Source organism: Saccopteryx bilineata, chromosome 10 (genome assembly GCF_036850765.1).
Source record: "Saccopteryx bilineata isolate mSacBil1 chromosome 10, mSacBil1_pri_phased_curated, whole genome shotgun sequence".
In the NCBI taxonomy this organism is placed as follows: domain Eukaryota; kingdom Metazoa; phylum Chordata; class Mammalia; order Chiroptera; family Emballonuridae; genus Saccopteryx; species Saccopteryx bilineata.
In genome coordinates, this window is record NC_089499.1 from 49,060,296 (window position 1) to 49,080,058 (window position 19,763).

A 19,763-nucleotide genomic window follows, 5' to 3' on the forward strand; every position below is an offset into this window, starting at 1 on the left:
CAGAGCTGGATAGGAACCAGACTTTTCTGACTTCATAACTAGTGTTTTAGTATCTTTCTATTTATCTATCTATCTATCTATCTATCTATTACTAAAAAGCCACTTTGAGCTTACAGATAACTTGAAAAGTAGGCTTGTCATTTTCTCAGCTTCCGAACCTACCTTCTCTCTCTTCCTTTGCTGTCCCACTTCTGGCTTCACTGGTAGATGCCATGTTCCTCTACAGTCCTTTCTTCTTGGTTTTTAATTTGATTCTCTCATTATGGCTAGGGTTTATTGTTCCTGGGGTCACAGTAATCAGCTCTTCTCTGGGAGATTGGAATGTCATTCGTCCTCTAAGGCTGGCTGGAAATCTATTTCTTCTGCAGAGCTCGCCAAGCTGTCTATGTCAGCATCCTCTTCCAACTGCTCTAGACTTGTTCCGGAATTCAGGACATCTGACCTCTTGTTGCTTTCCTCCATTCCCACTGTAGATTCTAGAGTTCTTCCTTCTCATTTATTCTTTCAACAAATCTTTGAGCTACTAGGTGCCAGGCATTGTGTTAAGAGCTGGGAAAACAGCCTTGCTTGTGGTGATGTGGTGGATGAAGTGTTGACCTGGAACACTGAGGTCGCCGGTTCAAAACCCTGGGCTTGCCTGGTCAGTTCACATATGGGAGTTGATGCTTCCAGCTCCTCCCCCCTTCTCTCTCTCTCTCTCTCTCTCTCTCTCTTCTCTCTCTCTCTCTTTCCTCTAAAATGAATAAATAAAATCTTTAAAAAAAGCTGGGAGACAATCAGGAAAACTGGAAGGGAGATGGACATTAATCAGAGGAGCACACACTCGTGGCATTACAACTGCCTAAGTCCTCTGAAGGAAGGTTCATGGTGCTGTGAGTATCACTAAAAATTTACCACCAGCTTTAACTGGACACACACTGTGGAAATCCTACCCTGCTCCTCCAGTAAATGCTATGTCTCATTTCTAGAATCCTTCACATCCCTACCCACATGGGGATAAACAGGAAATCCTGGTTTGTACATTTCTGGTTTTATAATACAGATAAGGTTTGGCAATTTTGGGAGTTTAAGAAGAGAGGCTGAGAATGGGGCAGTTCATTTGCCCTTTCTCTGTAAAGAAAGACTGGAATTGCCTGACCTGAGGTGGCGCAGTGGATAAAGCGTCGACCTGGAAATGCTGAGGTCGCCGGTTCGAAACCCTGGGCTTGCCTGGTCAAGGCACATATGGGAGTTGATGCTTCCAGCTCCTCCCCCCTTCTTTCTCTCTGTCTCTCCTCTCTCCCTGTCTCTCCTTCTCCTCTCTAAAATGAATAAATAAATAAAAAAATTAAAAAAATATCCTTAAAAAAAAAAAAAGAAAGACTGGAATTATGTAAATTAAAATAATTTGCTTCACAGTTTTACTTCCCAGTGGGAAGTGAAGCTGTTTCTTAGGTTGGTTCACGTCGCCCCCTAGTCCTGTCCGGGAGTAATTCAGTGGGGTGCCCTTTCACAATGGGAGGTGTGGAAAGCAGAGTGCCCTACTAAATTCAGTTCAGAACCCGTCCCTGTGGCAGTGGTTCTGAAATTACATGGGGAGCTATTTTCAAATTGTACTTCTGAATGTAGCTTTATCATGAATGTAAACTCAAAATATATCTTTCTGAACCCCATTGGGCCCCACCCCAGATATACTAAATACCATAAATCTCCAGATATGGGGCCTGGATGGCCATGGCTTTCAAAGCCTCCTGGGTCACTCTTAATTTCATGGCCAGGGTTGATAACTGCTCTTTTAGTGGATGAATATCTGGTGGCCCTCTAACTGTAATGTCCTTACAAACAGAGGCATCAGAGAAACATCTGAAGGATGACTGATAAGGCTATGTTGGCAAATCCATCCTTGGAAAAATGGAACTGTTGTGAAAAGAATTTGATGTTATTGATCATTATTTGATTTAATCAAACACTTGCCACAAAAAAAATTTATTCTGTTTTATACTGTTAAATATAGTTGGCTTGGTGAAAAAATAACCTCTGAACCATCTGCCTGTTTTATGATACTTGTCTTCCATTATTGGGTTTTTAGGTCAGTAATTAATCTAGGAAACTTGAAATGCCTATTCTTTCAGGCTTTGGGACTTATGCACAGAAAAATAGGACGTGAATCTAACTTCTGGGATCAAAGAGATCCCAGGGTGGTGGGGAAGATGGATTTGTTTAAAAATTTTAAGGTAAATTTCTTACTGGTGCATGTTAATCTTAAAATTACAAATGATCCGTTTTTCATACCGAGTTTTTATTCAGTTGTTTTTTACAAATCTAATGTAAAACTTGCTCTTTGCATATTAACAATCACTGTGAACTTAAAAAAGCCCTCTTTTATTTTTACCTGAACAGGCAGTGGCACAGTGGATGGAGTGTTGGCCTGGGACACCAGGGACCCAGATTGAAAACCCCGAGGTTGCTGGCTTGAGCATGGGCTCATCTGGCTTGAACATTGGGTTGCTGGCTTGAGCAAGGAGCCACTGGCTCAGCTGGAACTCCCCAGTGTGGGCACATATGAGAGAGTAATCAATGAACAACTAAGGTGCCACGACTACCAATTGCTGCCTCTCATCTCTCTCTGTCCCTGTCTCTTTCTCTCTCTCTCAACAAAGCAAAACAAAACTCTTATTTTTAGTTAAAAGTGAGACCCTGGATAGAGTGAAACATCCCAGCTTCACTACTCTTTGTGTGAGTTTGGACAAGCTACTTAGCCTGATAATCTGTTTCCTCATCTATAAAGCAGTGATCGTACCTGATTGCTTTGTTGTGGGGATTTAAAAAGAAACAAGGTATGTGAAAGAACCTGGCTCTGTCCTGTGTTCTGTGCCTGACATATAGTAAGTGTCCTTTGTCTTTCTATCTCTTCCACTTTAGGAAGAAAATAACATTTTGAGATGATAAAAATGAATTGACCCAGTGAGCTGTACCAGCCACTCATTATATGGCTAAGGAAAAATTTCTAATAGTGGTTTGCTTTGATCAGGGTTTCTTGACAGTGGCGTTATTGCCATTTTAGTCCAGGTAAGTCTTTGTTGTGGGGTGCTGTTCTGTGTGTTGTAGCACGTTTGGCAGCATTCTTTTCACCTACTACCTGCTGCCAGTAGCAGCCCCAAGTCGTGACAACCAGGCATTTCCAAATGTCCCCCTGTGGGAGGAAGCAAAATTGGTCTGGTTGAGAGGAAGTAACCTAGACCCCTTCCCTCTGTTCTGGAGGGTGAATCATATCCCTTTGCCTCTTACGAGCATTTACAAGTTTGTTTGTTTGTTTTTGTGACAGAGAGAGAGAGAGAAACAGACAGGGAAAACCAGACAGGAAGGGAGAGAGATAAAAAGCATCAGTTATTTGTCACGGCACCTTAGTTGTTCATTGATTGCTTTCTCATATGTGCCTTGACTGGGGGCTACAGCAGAGCAAGTGACCCCTTGCTCGAGCCAGAGACCTTGGGCTTCAAACCAGCAACCTTTGGGCTTGAGCCAGATAGGGTCATGTCTATGATCCCACACTCAAGCCAGCCAACCCACACTTAAGCTGGTGAGCCTACACTCAAGCTGGATGAGTCCACACTCAAGTGGGTGACCTCGGGGTTTCTAACCTAGGTCCTCTGTGTCCCAGTCCGATGCTCTATCCACTGCACCACTGCCTGGTTAAGCTGAGCAGTTATGAGTTTTTACTGTTTGTCAGAGAGTGCTGAGTACAAACACAATGTGTCTATTCTATATTTACCAGAGTAGTGGGAATGACAAAGATAGAAAAGAGTTGGCAAGGACATGAAGCAACCTGAAATCCCATACACTACTGGCAGGAGTATAAATTGGTACAACTGTTTTGGAAAATTCTTTGGCAATATCTACTTAAGCTGAACATGTTCTTTACTCTATGACCAAACATATTTACTCCTAAGTATGTATTCAACAGAAATGCAGTCATGTGCTCACCAAAGACATGTACTAAAATATTGTGGTAACAGTATTTATAATCACCCCCAAATAGAAACTACCTAAATGCTCATAAGGAACAGAATGAAGTATGCTCCATAAGAGCAATGGATTACTATATAGCAATGAAAATGATTTATTTAAGCTGTACAGAAAAATAAGGATAACACTCACAATGTTGAGTGTAAAGAATCCAGTTACATCAGAATGCATGGCATATCGTTCTATTTATATAAAGTAGTAAACCAATCTATGCTCTTAAACCTTAGATAGTAGTTACCTTCTGAGGAAGTTACTAGAAGGGATCACAAGACAAGGGAGGCATTAAAATTCTCTCTGTTAAAATAATAGATGTGTTGTCTGTTTTCTGTACTAGATCCTAACTGGGTGAAAGGGTCATTCAGGAGGTAGAAAAATGCTGCATAATAAAGTACTGTAAAGGCATATCGATCTGTTAATTGAAAATTGGGTCAAACATTAGGACTATCAGTAATCTTAGCCCTTCAAATGTTAAATATTTATGACTTTTCCTCTATTGGCATTCTTCTTCTGTTTTTACTATGGAAGTTATTTCTAGCCAACCTTGCCAGGAATACATCTGTGGATAATTATAGTTTGTGAGAATGTGAATATCCCAATAACATTTTATTTGTGAGGGTTCTTTGAATGGGATTACTGAGTCTGAGTTGGTTTTAGTGATGAAGACCACTAAAATAATTTTTGTTTACAAGAAAACAATTATTTTGTAAGGTACTGCTAACCCACACAAGTTATAATGTTTTGTAAGAGATTTCTTCTTCCGCCTGACCAGGTGGTGGCGCAGTGGCTAGCGTTGGATTGGGTCGCAGTGGACCCAGGTTCGAAACCCCAAGGTCACCGGCTTGAGCATGGGCTCATCTGGTTTGAGCATAGCTCATGAGCTTGAACCCGAGGTCGCTGGCTTGAGCAAGGGGTCACTTGGTCTGCCATAGCCCCCCAGTCAAGGCACATATGAGAAAATAATCAATGAACAACTAAGGTGCCACAATGAAGAATTGATGCTTCTCATCTCTCTCCCTTCCTGTCTGTCTCTATCTGTCTCTGTCTCTCTCTCTCACACACACACACAATTTCCTTCTTTCTTGGAAATGTTAATTAAATTCTCTACGCAGTACTGATTTATTTAAAACATGGGTTCCCATATGCACTTTAAAATATTGTTTATATCTTAAACTCATGTTAATAAAGCAGATTTTCTATTCAGTCATTTGATATCAATTGAATTGGTTTTGTTAGTATATTATTTTAATTTTTGCAAAGTTTAGTGAAGGTTCAGCTGTTTGTTAAAAGCTACTTGCTGTGACATTTTTTATGTGTGACAGAGAGACAGAGGGACAGATAGAGACAGACAGACCGGAAGGGAGAGAGATGAGAAGCATCGATTCTTTGTTGCAGCTCCTTAGTTGTTCATTGATTGCTTTCTCATATGTGCCTTGACTGGGGGCTATAACAGAGTGAGTGACCCCTTGCTCAAGCCAGTAACCTTGGTCTTCAAACCAGCGACCTTTGGGCTCAAGCTAGTGAACATGGGGTCATGTCTCTGATCCCACACTCAAGCTGGGTGAACCTGCGCTCAAGCCGGCGACCTCGGGGTTTTGAACCTGGGTCCTCTGCTTTTCAAGCCTACTCTCTGTCCACTGTACCACCATCTGCTCAGGCTTGTTATGACTTTTATTAAGAAAAATAAGAGGTGAACAAACATACAGTGACAGAAAATGATTTGATTGTGGGTAATGGGCATACAACTCGATCAAGAGACCCTATGTACTCTTGTTGATGAATGTCATCCCATTAAACTTAATTTCAAAAAAATAAGAGGCCATTATTATGTTTGAAATTTATTGTGCATCAGGTCAGAATGGCTCAAATATGTAGTGTAGTTTGCTTTCTCAAAATTGTCTTTGCAATTTAAAAATCACCCCTAGGGGGTACTGTTGTATTGAAAGTTTAAATCTTTAATTTGATGAATCATTTTAAGTGTTCTTAAGAAAAATACATATATTGTACTAAAATCCTACAATATTACCGTAAATGATCTCGTAACTACTTAATCAAAGTTGAGAGTGTTTTAACTATTTTATAAATAATAAAAGTCAATACATAGCTTAAGGGTATTTGCTTTTGTGAAATTGTGAGAAAATACTGTATATTTTTCATTGTCATTTCAGTGTGAATAACTTCAAGTTAGAGAAATAAGCAGTACTTCATGATGTATTTAGGAATCCTTTCCTTGAAAGACAATGTATTAACATAGGTTACTTAATAGATATTCAGGTTCACATCATTGATGCTTGAGTTTAGTTTTGGTGTCCTCTGTAGTTCAACAGCTATGTTGTTGAAGACCTTGTTGTGCAAAGTAGTCCTTGTAATTTGGTGGGAAGCGATACATAATCATCTTGTTCTCTGCCTTTCTTTAGAATTAAGGGCCGTATAAACCTAAAATACAGTGGAATGGAGAAATTAATCCTAGCTAATGGGGTTTGTGAAGAAGGTAGGATTTTATCTGGGCTTTTAGGTGGAAACCACAGAACTTTGCATTCTAAGCAATACGGGGTGGGTCAGAAGAAGGTTTACAATGGTTCCTGTGAAAAACAGTACAATAATTAATTGATAACGATAGAAGAATAAACTTTTGTGTACTCACAACTGTAAACCTACTTTTGACCCACCCTGTATGTATGTATGTATGTGTGTGTGTGTGTGTGTGTGTATATATATATATATGTATTTTTTCTTGACAGAGAGACAGAGAGAGGGATAGATAGGGACAGACAGACAGGAATGGAGATGAGAAGCATCAATTCTTTGTTGCAGCACCTTAGTTGTTCATTGATTGCTTTCTCATATGTGCCTTGACCAGGGATCTATAGCAGATCAAGTGACCCCTTACTCAAGCCAGCAACCTTGGGCTTCCAGCAACCCTATGCTCAAGCTGGTGAGCTCATGCTCAAGCCAGAGACCTTGGGGTTTTAATCTGGGGTTCTCCGCATCCTAGTCCTTATTCTCTATCCACTGCAGCACTACCTGATCAGACTGCCCCACCCTGTATTTAAAAGAAAAGGAAGTTTGGTTTCTTTTTTGACAGAGACAGTGAGGGGGACAGATTGGCACAGAGATGAGAAGTGTCATTTTTTTTGCTGCGGCACCTTAGTTGTTCACTGATTGCTTTCTCAAATGTGCCTTGATGCGCGGTGGGGGGGGCGCACAGTAGAGCTGATGACCCCTTGCTCAAGCCAGCGACCTTGGGCTTCAAGCCAGTGACCCTACACTCAAGCCGGAGACCTTGGGGTTTCTAACTGGGGTCCGCTGCATTTCACTCTGAGGCTCTGTCCATTGTGCCACCGCTTGGTCAGGTGGAAGTTTGGTTTCTTAAGTCTTCCTTCTTATTACTGAATACTTGGTTTCAACCCTTTTCTGTGCTTTCCTTTTCACAACCTTGTCTTAATAATTAAGATATTAGATAAAAAAGATAAGAGCCTTGACCAATTAAGTGTTTCACAAGCATCATCATCATCATCGTTGTTATAACTGTTACATTTTATATTATACTGAGGAATGTACCTGTAATGACTGGATATTAGAGATGCGTTTACACGTGATGTTTTTTTATACATTTAACTTATTTAACTGAAAGTTTATTTATTTTTTAATTATTATTATTATTATTTTTTAATATATTCTGAAGCTGGAAACGGGGAGAGACAGACTCCCGCATGCGCCCTACCGGGATCCACCCGGCACGCCTACCAGGGGGGCGACGATTTGCCCACCAGGGGGCGATGCTCTGCCCCTCCGGGGCGTCACTCTGTTGCGACCAGAGCCACTCTAGCGCCTGGGGCAGAGGCCAAGGAGCCATCCCCAGCGCCCGGACCATCTTTGCTCCAATGGAGCCTTGGCTGCAGGAGGGGAAGAGAGAGACAGAGAGGAAGGAGGGGGGGGGTGGAGAAGCAAATGGGTGCTTCTCCTATGTGCCCTGGCCGGGAATCGAACCCGGGTCCCCTGCACGCCAGGCCGACACTCTACCGCTGAGCCAACTGGCCAGGGCCTAACTGAAAGTTTAGATCAAGGTATAGTCAAAGTTATTTTCTTCCTTTGGTAAGGTTTGTTTTGATTATTATTCACATATACGGTTAAAGTGTTTTTAAAAAAATATGAATGTGTGGTAAGGAGGAAAAAAGGACTAAAATAAAAGCATTAGCTAAATATCTAGGTTTATATTTCCCAGAGTCTTTGAAGAAGAGATTACTGTTAGTGTTAAACTAAAGTATTCTCTTTTCTGCAAGCACTCCAATGAAAGCATTTTATTGATTTACTTATTAAAATTAAAATAAAATATTTATTTAGAAATTAAATTTAATGGTTACATTGATCAATAAGAGCATTTTATTTTTTAAAAAGGAGCAAGTGTTTTTGATCATTTGGTTTTTATTAAGCACCTTACAGTTTTGGTGATTCTGTTCTAAACTGATAGTCAACCCTAGCAAATAGAACAATTTAACTTTGTAATGATTCTGGGCTCTCTTCATCACCATTGTGTCATCATTGTTCCATAAGGTGCTAAGATGCTGTCATAATAAACATTTACAGAGTGCTGAGTGTGCTTGGGAGGCTTTATACCAAGAACTGAAGCTTACCTTCCCTCCAGAAGCTTATGGTACAATTTGGGGAATTGATACTAATATAGGAAATAATTAGTAAACACAGAAGAAAAAAATATGTGCATACATGTTATTTGCTCTCCAAGTTTTAAGTATAGAGTTTCTCCCTGTAGATTGTTGTTTAGGACAGATACCTCAGCATAAAAATTTTTGAATTTTTTAAAGGTCTAGATCAGTGGTAGTCAACCTGGCCCCTACCGCCCACTAGTGGGCATTCCAGCTTTCATGGTGGGCGGTAGCAGAACAACCAAAGTATAAATAAAAAAATAGATTTAACTATAGTAAGTTTTATAAATATTTATTGCCAAACAGCAAAAATCTGACATAAAGTACTTGGTAAGTAATTATTATTATATGCTTTAAGTTGCTATAACTCTGCTTTATAAATTTTATAAAGTAAAGTTACTTTCCTACTTTATAAATCACCATTACTGTGGAATCGTTGGGCATTTAGAAAATTTTACTACTAACAGATACAAAAGTGGGCGGTAGGTATAAAAAGGTTGACTACCCCTGGTCTAGATAAATGTTTGGAATTAAGATAAAGTTGTTATGCCCCCTGGTGGGCGTACCGGGTGGATCCCAGTCGGGCGCATGCGGGAGTCTGTCTGCCTCCCTGTTTCCAGCTTCAGAAAAATACAAAAAAACCCACAAAACAAAAAACATAAAGTTGTTTAATCTAAGTCAAAAGGATGCATCGTGGTGTTTAAAAATAAGATATAGCCTGACCAAGCGGTGGCACAGTGGATAGAGCATCGGACTGGGATGCGGAGGACCCAGGTTCGAGACCCCAAGGTTGCCAGCTTGAGCGCAGGCTCATCTGGTTTGAGCAAAGCTCACCAGCTTGGACCCAAGGTCACTGGCTTGAGCAAGGGGTTACTTGATCTGCTGTAGCCCCACGGTCAAGGCACATATGAGAAAGCAATCAACAACTAAGGTGTCGCAACGAAAAACTAATGATGGATGCTTCTCATCTCTCTCCATTCCTGTCTGTTCCTATCTATCTCTCTCTCTGTCTCTAAAAAAAAAGAAAAAAAAAGATATATATGATCCATTACTTATATGTGTATGTATGTATACTCATATAAGCAATAAGCAAAGTTGGTATAGAGTATACATCTTTTATTTTTATTGTTTTCAGTTAACCTATGTAATACTATTATAGAGTACATAATATATCATTTCTTTATGCCATTATATGTTTTCGAAGGAATTATATTGGCTGCATAATATCCTGTCATTGATATATCTTAGTTTCACTGCACTCCCTTATTTTTGAAATTTTAGATTTTTTAAAAATTTTATTTATTGACTTTATGGTGGAGGGGAGCGAGAAGTATCAACTCATAGTTACTTCACTTTAGTTGTTCATTGATTGCTTGAATATTCCTTCACCAGACAAGCCCAGGGTTTTAAACTGACGACCTTAGCATTCCAGGTTGATGCTTTATTGTGAAGGCAAGCACTAAAGGAAAGGCAAGAACTTTTTGGTTTTTAAGTCTTCATGATTATAAATAGAAGGATATGAAGCATCTTTATGTAACTCTTTGACCAAATCTTATTTTCATTAAATAGAATTCTAGATATAGAGTCTAGTATAAAGAAAAAGATGCAAAACATTTTCTTTTTTTTTTTTTAATAAATTTTTATTAATGGTAATGGGATGACATTAATAAATCAGGGTACATATATTCAAAGAAAACATGTCTAGGTTATTTTGTCATCAAATTATGTTGCAAACCCCTCGCCCAAAGTCAGATTGTCCTCCGTCACCCTCTATCTAGTTCTCTGTGCCCCTCCCCCTCCCCCTAACTCTCTCCCTCCCTCCCTCCCATGTCCTCCCTCCCTCCCCACCCTTGGTAACCACCACACTCTTGTCCATGTCTCTTAGTCTCATTTTTATGTTCCACCAATGTATGGAATCATGTAGTTCTTGTTTTTTTCTGATTTGCTTATTTCACTCCTTATAATGTTATCAAGATCCCACCATTTTGCTGTAAATGATCTGATGTCATCATTTCTTATGGCTGAGTAGTATTCCATAGTGTATATGTGCCACATCTTCTTTATCCAGTCTTCTATTGAAGGGCTTTTTGGTTGTTTCCATGTCTTGGCCACTGTGAACAGTGCTGCAATGTACATGGGGGCTACATGTGTCTTCACGTATCAATGTTTCTGAGGTTTTGGGGTATATACCCAGTAGAGGGATTGCTGGGTCATAAGGTAGTTCTATTTGCAGTTTTTTGAGGAACCACCATACTTTCCTCCATAATGGTTGTACTACTTTACAGTCCCACCAACAGTGAATGAGGGTTCCTTTTTCTCCACAGCCTCTCCAACATTTGCTATTACCCGTCTTGTTGATAATAGCTAATCTAACAGGAGTGAGGTGGTATCTCATTGTAGTGCAAAACATTTTCAACACTGCAAATAGCCTAATGGGATACCACACTGCTTTGTAGAAATGCATTATCTTTTTACACTTCACTAACAACAAAGTGTATGGAGTTCACAAACTCCAATGGCATCTTGCCTTACCACCTTAAATAAGATTAAAAAAGTGCTCTTGTTTTGTTAATATAGCAGATGGAAAATCACTTAATTAAAATATTTTACTTATTAATGAGGTTGAATAGTTTTTCCAACAATGTATTGGCCATTCATTTCTTTCTCGTGTTCATTCATTTGGAAAATATTTATATTGTTTCTTTCTATTTTACAATGTTCTTTAGATACCAAGAACATTTATCCATTATAATATATGTTACAAATATATTCTCCTGTTTTGTGCTTTTTACAAAGTAAAAAAGCTTGCCTCTCTAATTGGTTTTGATGTTTTTAGTTGTACAAAAATATGAAACGTGTATTCATTCAAATTGTTCAATTATTTTCTGTGACTCCTTTAAGTTTTTTTTTTTTAGGCTTAGAAAAATGCTTCCCTATTCTACATTAGATAGTCTGAATACATTCTTATGGTTTTCAAAGTTTTTACAGTAAAAACTTCACTTTATGATGGTAACTGTTTAATGCTACTTCTTTTGTATCCAGTTTCACCCTATAATGTTCTTTGCTTTATGTTTTAAATACCTGGTAATTCAGATCTTTTCATTCTTTAAAAAGCAGGTCTTTAACCTGACTTTTTACAGATAAAATTTAGCACCATCCTTCCAACTTATTTAAAAGCAACCCTGTTAGTACTTTAATTATGACTGTATTAGCCTATGAGTGAGCTTGGGAAGTATTGCCAATTTCCAGTATTAGGATTTTTAAAATGAATATGTTGATTGTAACCTTGTGAGCAATCAGAATCTAGATAAGTATTTCTCACATGTGAGAACTAGTGGTCTGCAAAAAATGTTGACTGAATTCAGTTTGAGAAATGTTGTGTTAGATGATCCAGTGTGTGCTGGGAGTAGGGGAAGGGTTAGGGGAATGGAGAATCTGCCTTTGAGAAATTTTAATCTTACAGATTTCATTCAACAAGTATGATGGGCTACTGTGTGCCAGGCTTACGACAGACTGACCTTGCGAGAAGCATAGATAGCCCTTGCTCCGAAAGCCTAGACTTGGTTAGGATAGAAGCATGTACATGAAACGAAGAAAGAACAGAGCATGAGTGAGGAGGTGGAAGAAGAGGGGTCCCACAGGACAAGAGAGGTGTGTGCCCAGTCTTGAGGGAAGAATAGGTGTTTACCAGGTAGACAGGTTGGAGTAGTCTTTTACAAAAGAGAGAACATGTACAGAGTGAAATAATGTGGTTTTAAAGAGTAACTGTATAGTTCAGTGTGCTTGAAGCATAAGATGTAATATGTGAGCCCTGGCTGGTTGGCTCAGCGGTAGAGCGTCGGCCTGGCGTGCAGGGGACCCGGGTTCGATTCCCGGCCAGGGCACATAGGAGAAGCACCCATTTGCTTCTCCACCCCAATCCCCTCCTTCCTCTCTGTCTCTCTCTTCCCCTCCCGCAGCCAAGGCTCCATTGGAGCAAAGATGGTCCGGGCGCTGGGGATGGCTCCTTGGCCTCTGCCCCAGGTGCTAGAGTGGCTCTGGTCCCGGCAAAGCATCGCCCCCTGGTGGGCAGAGCGTCGCCCCAGGTGGGTGTGCTGGGTGGATCCCGGTGGAGCGCATGCGGGAGTCTGTCTGTCTCTCCATGTTTCCAGCTTCAGAAAAATACAAAAAAAAAAAAAAAGTAATATATGAGGAGCCAGGGTAGACCTGGTGCAGAGTTCAAAGGGTGTTTACTGTATTGTGCAATCCAGCCCTTGTAGCTAGCTGGCCTCCAGCACAGGTCTTTTCAGACTGTCTGGGTGGATGACCAGGTTCCCTTGACCCTGCTTCACTGCAGATTGATACTTTGTAAAATGCAACAAAACCCACTAAGTAGAAGTATGAAAAAAAATACAACTCTTAATTTTTCTTTTTGTGACAGAGACAGAGAGAGAAACAAAGAGAGGGACAGATAGAGACAGAGAGATGAGAAGCATCAGTCTTTTGTTGCAGCTCCTTAGTTGTTCATTGATTGCTTTCTCGTATGTGCCTTAATGGGGGGGGGGGCTGCAGCAGAGCCAGTGACCCCTTGCTCAAGCCAGTGACCTTGAGCTGAAGCCAGTGACCTTGGGCTTCAAACCAGCGACCATGGGGTCATGTCTATGATCCCATGCTCAAGCCAGCAACCCTGTGCTCAAACTGGTGACCTTATCCCAGTTCGACGTTCTATCCATTGCACCACCGCCTGGTTAGCCACAACTCTTAATTTTTAAGAATTAATATTTAGGAGACAAAATTACTCTGTCAGATTGCTTTAAAAGTTTTGAAATGTTTGCTTTGTTTCCATAGCTTTCTCTTGTGTGTAATGAGAACCAGTTCTTGAACCCCTCTGTGGACCACACTCAAGTAGCACCACAGTGGGAAAGATGTGGCTGGGGGATGGGAATTTCACCACAGATCATTCCAACAAGTCCAGGTACACCTGTGGGACTGTGTCCCTATAGATGAAAGCCCCTCAGAGGCTGAGAACCATATTGCAAATGATGCTGAGTCATGAAAGGGAAGTTACTAATATCTTTACAATAGTATTATTTGAGTCTGGTTAAATCACAACATTTTAAAAAGAAAACTTTCCTTCTCAAAATAAGTGCATAATGAAGAATTTCAAGGCAAGTAAATTTTTCTCTCCCAGGTGAGAGCAATGGTTCTCAACCTTGGTGACATATTAGAAATCACCTGGGACCCTTTCAGAAAGATCCTGGCGCTGGTCCCCTTTCAGATTAGTTTGCGATGTAATCTCAGCATCAGGATTTTTAGCAGCTGTGCATGGGTTCCAATGTGCAGCCAGCTCTCTCTCATATAGGGGATATGCTAATGATGCTAATGTTTTCTGATTGAGAACTTATGTCAAAGAACATAGCACACTGATTGTATTCCAAAGCTATTAGTTGCATTTGAATCTGGTACTTAAAGATAGTAAGACTGTTATATAATTGCAATAATCTTGTGTATACTATTCAATAGATACTAGAAGAGTTTCCTTCCAACTCTCTTGCCAAATACTATTAAGTCTTTTAATTACAATTGATTGTATATATCTTTCAATATAACTTATTTATTAAATAGCATTAGTAAATATGTAACCCAGCACTAATATCCTAATAATAAAAGCTTGTGAAATTTTGTGAATTTTTTCTCTGTTGCCTACTTCACCAGCTGCTATGCCAGTGACTACTGTTGCAGAAGTGAGCACTACAATATTTGAGTGCATATTAATCTCCAGATAAGATTTGATTAGAACAACTTGCCTCTAGTGGGCCTGTTACCCCAAATGAAACTACTGCTGAATTTTTAACATATAATCTTTGAAATTTTATATTCAAATCTTATTTTAGAGCATTAAAACTTCAGGTCCTGGGCCCTGGCCGGTTTGCTCAGTGGTAGGGCATCGGCCTAGCATGCGGAGGACCCGGGTTCGATTCCCGGCCAGGGCACACAGGAGAGGAGCCCATTTGCTTCTCCACCCCTCCGCTGCGCTTTCCTCTCTGTCTCTCTCTTCCCCTCCCGCAGCCAAGGCTCCATTGGAGCAAAGATGGCCCGGGCGCTGGGGATGGCTCTGTGGCCTCTGCCCCGGGCGCTAGAGTGGCTCTGGTCGCAACATGGTGGCGCCCAGGATGGGCAGAGCATCGCCCCCTGGTGGGCAGAGCCTCGCCCCTGGTGGGCGTGCCGGGTGGATCCCGGTCGGGCGCATGCGGGAGTCTGTCTGACTGTCTCTCCCTGTTTCCAGCTTCAGAAAAAAAAAACAAAAAAACAACTTAAGGTCCTGGTCTACAATATAACATAATACCTCTTGATATTTTCTAACTCTCTAAATAGCATACAATAATGTCAGTATGGAAACACTTCCTATGGTGAATAGTTTATTTATAGTGCCAAAACTTGACCACAGTCTGCAAAGATAAAAACTCCCTGCCTGTTTTGCTAGTATGTTCTTCATGTGCTGAAGACTGTGAACATTCAATGATTCATTCAGTGCTCTTAGATATTGGAGCACAGTGTCTGCTAGATATTGGAGATACAAATTTAAAGCCCCAAGGCCAGTCCTTCCAGTAAGGTACAACATGACAGCATGCTATTAGCTTGTAACACACAGATGAAACAGCTTTCCTCCTCTCTTTCCCTATCCCTCACCCACATTGCCATTTTTGAGAACATTATAATGTTAGGGGAAGAAAACACTCTAAAAGTAGTTTTCCCAACTCTTTTGGGGAATCATGGGCTAGTCGATTAATCCCTCTTAGCCTCAGTTTCCTCTACTGTAAAAGTTGATACTCTCCCTGCCCTGTCCATATGTGTTCTGAGGATTATGAGAGAAATTAATTACATGTAACATTAACATCACAAATTTAAATATGCAGATAATATGTGAATGGACATTATAAAACAACTTTACAGAGAAAGAAGCAAAAATCTTACAAAATATATGTGGTATATGTACCACAGCAAAAACACATTGGGTTTTGAAACCCAAAAGAGAAGTTACACTAGAGTTAAATTCCGTGGAAGTTTGCTTCCATGATGGACTTCTTTTAACTTTTAACTCAGCTCCTGAAAAAGAAACTTCCTGGGTTTTCTTTTTCCTCCTACAGTTTTGCAGTGGCAGGGCTGCTTCCTGTCAAGAGCAGCTCTGCGGAGGCCCCTCTGTACAGACTCTCCACCTCCTCTTTCTCTTTCTTTCAAACACTTAATACATTTAGAGGCTGATCTTGTGCAGAAAATATCCCTGACATTTGCAGAACCCCGGGGATTCAGTGCGCATGCCCAGCGCGCGCTCCCGCTGGGAAGAGGAAGCTCGTTTACATACGAGTCATACCACGCATAGCCAGCATGTCAGCGCAGTGAACTTGCAGCGGGCTGCGAGGAACGCCAGCGGGGCTTTGTCCTAGGAAATGTGCTTCGTGCTTTTCTTCCTCACTCCTTTTTTATTTCGAAGAAAGACTTGTAAAGACTTCTGAAACGATTTCTAAATGCTCAATTGAGGATACAAAACATATACCATCTACAACTAAACCCTTGAAGGGTTTTGTGTGAGTTCAGTTTTTTGCGTGTGCTTTTTTTTTTTTTTTAAACTTTACACACTTTGTTTTGATCGTTTGAGGCCGGGCCTCCGTCTTTGTGAAGTTTAAGAGAAAAGCCAGGAGCTACTCAGCAATAATTGATTTTTGAAACGTACTCTTTTGGGGGCGAAAGCAAAGAGCTGGTTTTCTGTGCTAGCCCGATAAATGCTATTTATGAAGATGGACCTGTTGAACTACCAGTACTTGGACAAGATGAACAACAATATCGGCATTCTGTGCTATGAAGGTAGAGGTTCTGTTCTAGAAATTGCTGTCCTATTGCTTTTATTAAGGCCACCCCTCCTGTAGGGTTCTGAATGCCTTCTGGGCTTTTTGTTCTCTTTTGGGGGACTTTAGGGGCGCTCTGAAAGGCGAGCTGTTATTCTGTACTGTTTTCAGTGTTTGTATCTTAGCCTTCAGAGGTTCAGTGGTAGGGTGGGGGGAGGTGAAATAGAAACTGTTTAAAGTTAGTTTTATGCTAGCAACATACTATTCAGATTTTTAACTTTAAAATGCAATTCTTTTTTATTTTTGTTGGTGGTGTTTTCTTTAGGGGAAGAATTTCTAGGACCTGGTTAAAACTTAAATGTGTCGGGGTTTTTTTTGTTTTTTGTTTTTGTTTTGCATTATTTATTTTAAACACACCATCTACAGTATTTGTGTTGTAATACAGTATTACAACAGCGCTTTGGGTTTTCATGTAGAGGGGAGCAGAAAGTTACAGTGAGTTTTTGTTTTGGGGACCGATTGTTCCAAACAATGAAGTATTTTTCTGTTCAGTTTGGGGGACTGGAAGGGCACCCATGTCATAGAGCACAGACTGGCTCTTTGTCTGATTTCCCATTTCCTGTACAGCTCCGAGAGAGTTCTGACATTGAAGGATGTTCCTTCCACACTCTGGTCCCTTGTGGAAGTGATTGCACAACACCACGCCAACCAGAAAGCTTAAAAAAAAAAAAAAAAAAAGCTGAATTCTTATTGTTTATTACCACTTATTAAATCATGAGGTGTTTTCCTAATACGTTGTAGTATTTCATGCTGTGCTTGTGGGGAGTAAAAAGAGAGAAAACGTGATTTCTTAATCTGTTGGAGCATTATCTACGTGCGATTTGAAAAAGTGGTAATGGCCTGGGTTTGAGTGGCCGGAGAGGCACCTCAGGGGGGAATTCAGCTTGGCAGGGGGAGTGTTTTTGTTGTAACAACATACAAATCTAGGAGACATCTCCTTTCTTATTCAGCAGGAGCAGTTTCCATGTTTTCTCTCATAGCGAATTGAATATTTCTCTTGAAAAAGAAAACATTGAAGAAAGTTGGGAGGATGAGCCGACCCACTTGTATTTTTCATGTAAAAATCTCAGGCCTATTGCCTCATCAGTTGAAAATTTATACTTTCCCCTTCAAGGGGAAAAAAAAATCTCATTCATGCTTTTTTTTTTTTTTGAACTCTATGGATAAGAGTTTCATACTAAAGTTTTTTACTTAAAAAAAATTTTTCCCCCCCACTACTTTTTCCACTAATGAGAATTTTGGTGTATTACTTTCTTTGAATCTGCTGCTGTAATTACCAGCTTGCTTCTGGGGTCACCCATTTAAAGGCAGATTTCTTCAGAATAGTCTAAAGTAAAATAAACAGCAAGTGACTGGGCTTGTTTCCTGTGAAATTAACTTTAACTGCAGTTAGTTTTTAAACTTCTTTTTAGTGAACAAGAAATTAAAACTTTTAAGGCAGTTTCTGTTTGTCGTTGAGTAATGTGATATTTTCAAAACAAAATAAAATGATCAGTGTAAGAAAGGAATATACAGATTGTTAGGAAATCAATACCACATTTATTTTTTATGTCGTCAGTGGGTGGTGTTGGAGAAAAGCTTATGGAAAGCTTCTGGTTGATTTGTTGTTCTGTAGTATATAAAATACATGAGTCTTCTAGCCTCCCTCCTTACTTAGGGGGAAGAAACTTTGATTTTGAAAGTCAAGTAGATATGTGAGATGATACACTATATAGTCTGTTTGGTTTAAACATCTGCTGCTATGTCTCTTATTATGAAAGTTAATATTATTTTAACACCAAAGTAAATACACAGGATATGAAGAAAAGCACAGCAAAATCTGAGGGGTGTTTATAGTGGGTTGTTTATGTCCTAGTGATTTTCTCATTATAAACACTGCACACATCTGCTCTGAGTTCAAAAGGGTGTTTTGAAGATGGGCATGAATTTTAGATGGAAAATTTTTGTACAAAAAGTTGAAATAGTTATTGCTCATTTAAATCGAACACTTTAAGAATATTTGTATTAAACATATCTGCTCACCGGCATTCCAGGGAAGTTATTTGGAAAATGGAATGTACAGTTGGTAGGCAGTATTTGATTTCACTTGGGGCACAGGCAGGTCTCGCGGCTCTTAAGAACAAGGGACACATGTTTTGAATTTTTAGTTTTAAAAATTAAGATGTTGATGGCTGTTCTTATTCTCTAGGTTAGTTATACCATATGCCTTAGTTGTATTACACACAGCTGTACTCCACAAAGTAAATTGTGTGTCTGCCGCATCTTTCTTCAACCTCTCTAGCAACTGATGCACAAATGGGTCTTGACCCAGTTACCTAGCAGCATCCAACAACTTCCTAAAACCCCACATTGAGAACGGATTCTGCATGGCTTAGATGCGGACTCTCTGCTTGGTGACTGCTCTCTGGTGCCTAACTTGCACTGTAGTCCTCTAGAAGCGTCATTGAAAAGAGAATTTTTAAAAAAATCACAAATAGTATGTGTGCGGTGGGGGGCCCATTGGGTTTGGAGAAGATTAGCAAAGGGCAGAAAGAATCTAAGTCTGATTAAGTTCTGGAAACCAATTTTCTTTGTTGGTGATGAGCAAATTAGCAGAACTCTGTGTTAATGTGTCTGTTTGAAAAACTCATGGCTTTATTTCTGCAGTCCTCAGCCGTTAACCAGTTCATTTATCACCTCACTGAATGTTCAGATTATACCCATTTGAATCCGTTTTGCCTCCATCTTCTTGAAAAGGTTCCAGTCAGACTCCAGTCTTCCTTTTTTCCCTCTGAGCTCTCCCGAGAATACTCCACGAAGAGATTGAACACCTTTTGAAGGCAGGGCATTCACTGCCTTGGTCACTGCAGTATCACTTAGTCCTGGCATGGTGCCTGATATGGCTTTCAGCAAGTGGTTGACTCAAAAGATCAACAAAATCTATCCAGTAGTGGTTGGTAGTAGCTACTGTATAATTCAGCACAGGGTTATAGACCATCTTGCATTCTCTAATTGTCTAATTATTTGCAAAGCTGTACAGAGCCTTGACATCACCTGATAACATTTGTCTTGTTTTCGCCAAGAAAAAGGATTCCCAGTGAGTTAAATTGCCTGTTCAAGTTTATTCAAAAAGTTTGTAACAGAACTGAATTGCAGTGAGAACCCAGTGAGTAGTTTTGACTGTTCCATGATTCTTCTATATACCCTACTGCCTCTCCAAAATTATTTAATGTTT

The 19,763-nt window shown here is 40.0% G+C and overlaps 1 protein-coding gene across 4 annotated transcripts in view; it reads left to right on the forward strand.

Moving 5' to 3' along the window:
• Window positions 1-19,763, forward strand: part of VGLL4 (vestigial like family member 4) — a 186,268-nt gene that overhangs the window by 84,825 nt on the left and 81,680 nt on the right. The window contains exon 1 of one of the 4 annotated variants that reach the window (XM_066245026.1): window positions 16,026-16,508. The exons of the other annotated variants lie outside the window; for them this stretch is intronic. Coding sequence (XP_066101123.1) covers window positions 16,427-16,508 — 82 coding nt within the window. The 5' untranslated portion in view covers window positions 16,026-16,426. Of the gene's footprint in view, window positions 1-16,025; window positions 16,509-19,763 lie in introns of those variants that run through there. 4 annotated transcript variants of the gene reach the window in all.